This window comes from Macadamia integrifolia, chromosome 10 (genome assembly GCF_013358625.1).
Source record: "Macadamia integrifolia cultivar HAES 741 chromosome 10, SCU_Mint_v3, whole genome shotgun sequence".
Classification (NCBI taxonomy): domain Eukaryota; kingdom Viridiplantae; phylum Streptophyta; class Magnoliopsida; order Proteales; family Proteaceae; genus Macadamia; species Macadamia integrifolia.
In genome coordinates this window covers 23,270,833-23,275,511 of record NC_056566.1, presented here as the reverse complement: position 1 = coordinate 23,275,511, position 4,679 = coordinate 23,270,833, and the positions used below count along the sequence as shown (strand labels likewise).

The window sequence follows — 4,679 nt, the reverse complement described above, 5'->3', positions numbered from 1 at the left end:
TGGCGAACAAAGCCAAAAAAAAAAAACCTCAAAACATGGCCACACCAATAATAAAAGTCGTGTGGTAAGCAACAAATCCATTCTACCTTGAGCGGCAGACTGGAAGGCACGCTGGTACTCGTCAAGAACAGCAAACCAGAAGAATACATGCTTATGCCACTAGCTATACGCATGGGAAGTAAAAAATCCTAATGCGGAATTTACTATCACTCCTATTCACTTGGCCTATATTTACTAAAACTCTCCTACCTTTTACTTTTTTACCGATACTCCTTTGCTTTTTGATTTTTACATCTCTTTCTCCCCTACTATTTTTAAATGCCCAAATTACCTTTCCTTTTCACTTGTAACCTATTACACTTTTTTTTTTTCTTTCAAATTGATTGGTTCAAAACATGGTTTGAATTATACCACTAATAAGTTTTGTCTCATCCAATCATCAAGGATATTGTAAATTCAAAAAATAATAATTTTGTATCAAATTTATATTTATATCGGTAGCATGTGTTTCAATCGAGTGCCACGTGTTTTTTTTTCTAATCCTTAGATTGGCTGAGACTGGTACCAATCTAATACTAATAAAAGAACAGACTGCTAAATTTGTTATGATGGATGAGATTTAAAATAATAATAATAAAAAAAAATAAATAATATATTTAAGGACATATCAGCTATCTCAATATCCTTGATGATTGGATGAGACAAAATTTGTAAGTAGTTTGGTTCAAACCATATTTTAAACCAATCAATATAAAAAAAAGTGTTATAGGTTACAAGTGAAAAAGAAAGGTAATCTAAGCATTTAAAAAGAGCAAGGGAGAAAGAGATGTAAAAATAAAAAAGCAGGAGAGTATCAATAAAAATGTGAAAGGTAAGGGAATCTTAGTAAATATAGGTTACGTGTAGGGAAGTGATAGTAAATTGGAATTATTACGTTCCAAAATTTATAAGAATCGAGTAAAATAGGGAAAAAGAAAACAAAATATAAAAGTAAAAGTAGGAGGAAGCAGAGTGCAATGAGATGTCTCTCCTCAGGTGAGGTGAGAGCACAAATAGAAGTAGCTTGAATTTCCTCTTCCATGACCTTACTGCCTTTTGTCCAAGACTTTTTACCCTCCTCGATGACGAGTAAACCGTCTGCGTTTCGTATGTTGAGAGGATCCTTCTTTAACCTCTCACAGTTTTCAACATTCACCCAATCTATAAGGGGGCAATGCAAGATTTTTTGATTGGTGCACAGGTCAGTTAGTGCTGGTAGGTTATAAAGCCACAATGTGGGAACGGTGAGATGATCCTTCTTCTTCTTCTTCAATTAGTACCTCCACTCTCTCACAATCCAGAACTTTAATTTCCTTCAAGTTGTTGAACAGACGTGGCATTCCTTTGGTGAAGATCATCTTCAAGCTATTACATTCATCTATTCCTATCTCCAATAGTTAAGCAAAGCAACTTAGGGTTGCAAGACTACCACATATCCTTTTCAATTTTGGCAATCTTCCTAGGTATAACCACTCAAAGAAATCCTCCTCCGCTCCATCCAACAACACCTCCAAGTCCTCACAATTTTGTATTATAAGTTTACCTACAACACGAGTTGGCACACTTGTCACACCCGAGTAATCCTGAATTTTTAAATTGTGTAGATTTGGGGATTCATTGAGGGCTTGTAGAACATCTTGTTTTACAACTGTGCAATGTTTCAGCCACAATACCTTAATCTTCTTGGCCAAAGGTTTGAACCAATCAGAAATAATGATATCTTCAAAGCAAATAAAAAGAGATGTTGAATAGGTCAAGTGGGGCAGCTCTTCCACTTCAATAGGGGAGCACTCACCCACCCCATTCCATTTTTCATCATCACCACCACTGACCATCCATTTTATTTTGTACGCTCCACACAATCTCAAGTACTCCAGTGCAAACGAGAAATTACACCCACTGGAATCGAAACCGAAGAATATGACACATCCAAGTATCTTATATTACTCATACCTCCCACGATGTGCAAGTCTAACTCATGACAACAATTTCTCAAGTCTAAAACTTGGAGCTGTCGAAGCTTTCCCAGTTCTGACAATTCTCTCAAACTTTGACACCACTGTAACCTAAGCACCTTAAGATTCACCAAACATGATAAGGAATCTGGGATATATTCCAGTTTCTCTGTGTTAGAAAGATCAAGTACACCTTAAGATGATCCATGTGTTACAAGAAATTTGTTTGGGGAATGACACTGAGGATCCTATTATCCCTCAATAGAAAAGTTGCTAGTTTTTGGCAAGAGGGAGACCCTTACACCTTCCAACCAGTTTTTCAGCAAAGCTCTTTATGCCATTGGCAACAACATGTTCACCAGCTACTTCAACAAAAAGCTCCCATGATTCAGCTTTCGTTAATGGCTGCACTTTTATTGTTTTTCTAGCACCCATATCAATGCAGACATCTTTACTACGGCTGATCACAAGGATCTAGCTCCCTTTGTTGTTCGAGCTGGGTGAGGGATTTCAATATCCACAAACTTTAATTTACACCACATATCATCCAAAATTAAAAGAAATTTCTTCTTCCTTAGGGCTTCAAGCAATGCATGAGCCCCACTATTCTTTGTTAATCCCAGGCGCTCACCGATAATGTTTTGGATACTTGTTATGTTGGGAGTAGCTGACAAGGTGACCATTACCACAGTTTCGGTATCTTAACTCCTCTGGCCAAATCATTTTCCAAGTGATTGTTTACTTCTCTAACCATAGTGGTTTTACCCACACCCCCCATACCACACACTCCAATGATGCCAAAACGTGGATTAGGGTCACCTATGCATTCAAGAATCTGTTGCAGCATGCGTTGAGTTGACGGCTGGTTCTTGATTATTGGCTCGGTTGGGATCTCTATCACAGGCTCTGGAGGAGGAATCTCACTCAACGCATTGGAGACGTCTTTCACTATCTTTTTAATCAACTTCTCTTCATCTCTGCAATAGAAACCCTTGTAAGAATGAGAAGGAAACGGAAAAATAGCATATAAAATTAGCCAAATTACATAGCAGAAGTTAAAGACAATACCCAATATATATATATATATATATATATATAAAACCACCAGATCCATGATCTGTTCAAGACAAACAGGGCGGTTAAACTAGTTTCTCAGCACTTGATCCAAATTGCAATTAAAAAATGCCTAAATCTTTATATTTAGCTCTAGTCGTACTATCATGATGTTGTCAAAAGAGAGTTGAGGATATAAGACTTATCTGATTTGATACTTGAACTTGTATAGATGCTTGAATCCAACAGGTGAAGAAGAGTCTCTTGTTGATGTTGAACATAATTTGAGGTTGAGTCGTGTCAATAGGTACTTTCTTTAAAGTTTGAAATGCCCCCTTATTTCAATATAATCGGGTTTATTGACGTTTTAACCCCAAGATAAAAGAAACTCTGAAATCAAAGTGTTGTTGTACGAAACCTTTTGATTAATATTATATATATATATATATATATATATATTTGTATATATACTCTTCATATAGAAGAGGAAGGGGCACTACCAATGGGTGTTCCCAAAATCCATCTCTTCCATAAGACATGTCTCTTGACCATTCAGACATGTTTTCTATTGATGCAGATTCCTGCTCAGTCAAGATTTTCAAATCACAAATAAGAGTGACCCTGAGGTGAAATCCGGGAAGGAGATTCCAACACTCAAGTCAGTATTCTTATAAAGAGAGAAGGGAAATCTGGTAGAGGTTTGAGTATTTTAAGTATCTTACCTTTGGCCTTTTTCCTTACCCGTATAAATTGCTTGAGGGGTTCTCCCTCATGGGATAGCTTGTCTTTTTCCATGTTGACCTGAACCTTAGTTCCATTGGTGGGTAAGTTGTCTCATGGCTGAGCTGGCAGATCTCCTCAGCAATTAACTCAAACATGATTTTTAGGAGATCTGATAACCGTTAACCCTACCATGATTGAGTTTAACCATCATGGTTAGGTCTAGAAATGGTAATAGTTAAGTGAGGCGGTGATCTTTAATTCACACATGGACTATGGGAATGAACCACATGGCTAAGATGTATTAGAAAGGAAAGATGAATCACATGGCTAAGGCGTATTGGCAGTAAGGAAGGGGGTAATACTTATCCCTAGATATGTGGTATGTATGCGGTTGTTCGAGCCGATCACATGTGGTCGGTGGTAGCGAGATGAGCCATATAAAATTAACCACCTAGAGGATGTATGTAGTCTGTAGTGTAGGGATGTCAATCGGTCGGGTCGGGCCGGTCTTGATTGGGCCTAGCCAAGCTTGGCAAAGTTATACCTTTGCACCGTGACCTGCCTATTTTAAGGAATGAGTCGGTCTCGTGTCGGGCTCGATTGGGCTTTGGGCTTTAGCTAGACTTCTCCTAATCTAACTAATAGGATTATAATCAGGCCTTAAATAGGTTAATGTATCAAAAAAGCCTTAAATGACCTTTAATTATCTTAGATCTAGAAAGTTCTAATATGTTTTATTACATGATCAACAATTTAAAGAAAGATATTACGTTTAATTACATTAAAAAAATTGATAAAAATATCAATATGTACCCTATTCTATCCAAATATATATATATATATATATATATAAACGATCAAGCTAAATGGGTTGGGCTAGTTATACATTTGTCAGTTTTACCCTTTACT

General features: G+C 37.0%; 1 protein-coding gene across 1 annotated transcript in view; it reads right to left on the bottom strand.

Moving 5' to 3' along the window:
* LOC122092295 (disease resistance protein RPS2-like) overlaps positions 1 to 4,679 on the bottom strand; it is a 23,412-nt gene that overhangs the window by 8,059 nt on the left and 10,674 nt on the right. Inside the window, exons 3-4 of the mRNA XM_042662617.1 lie at positions 2,746 to 2,971; positions 2,299 to 2,399 (exon numbers count right to left, since the gene is read on the bottom strand). Of these exons, the coding sequence (XP_042518551.1) occupies positions 2,299 to 2,399; positions 2,746 to 2,971 (327 nt within the window). The remainder of the gene's footprint in view (positions 1 to 2,298; positions 2,400 to 2,745; positions 2,972 to 4,679) is intronic.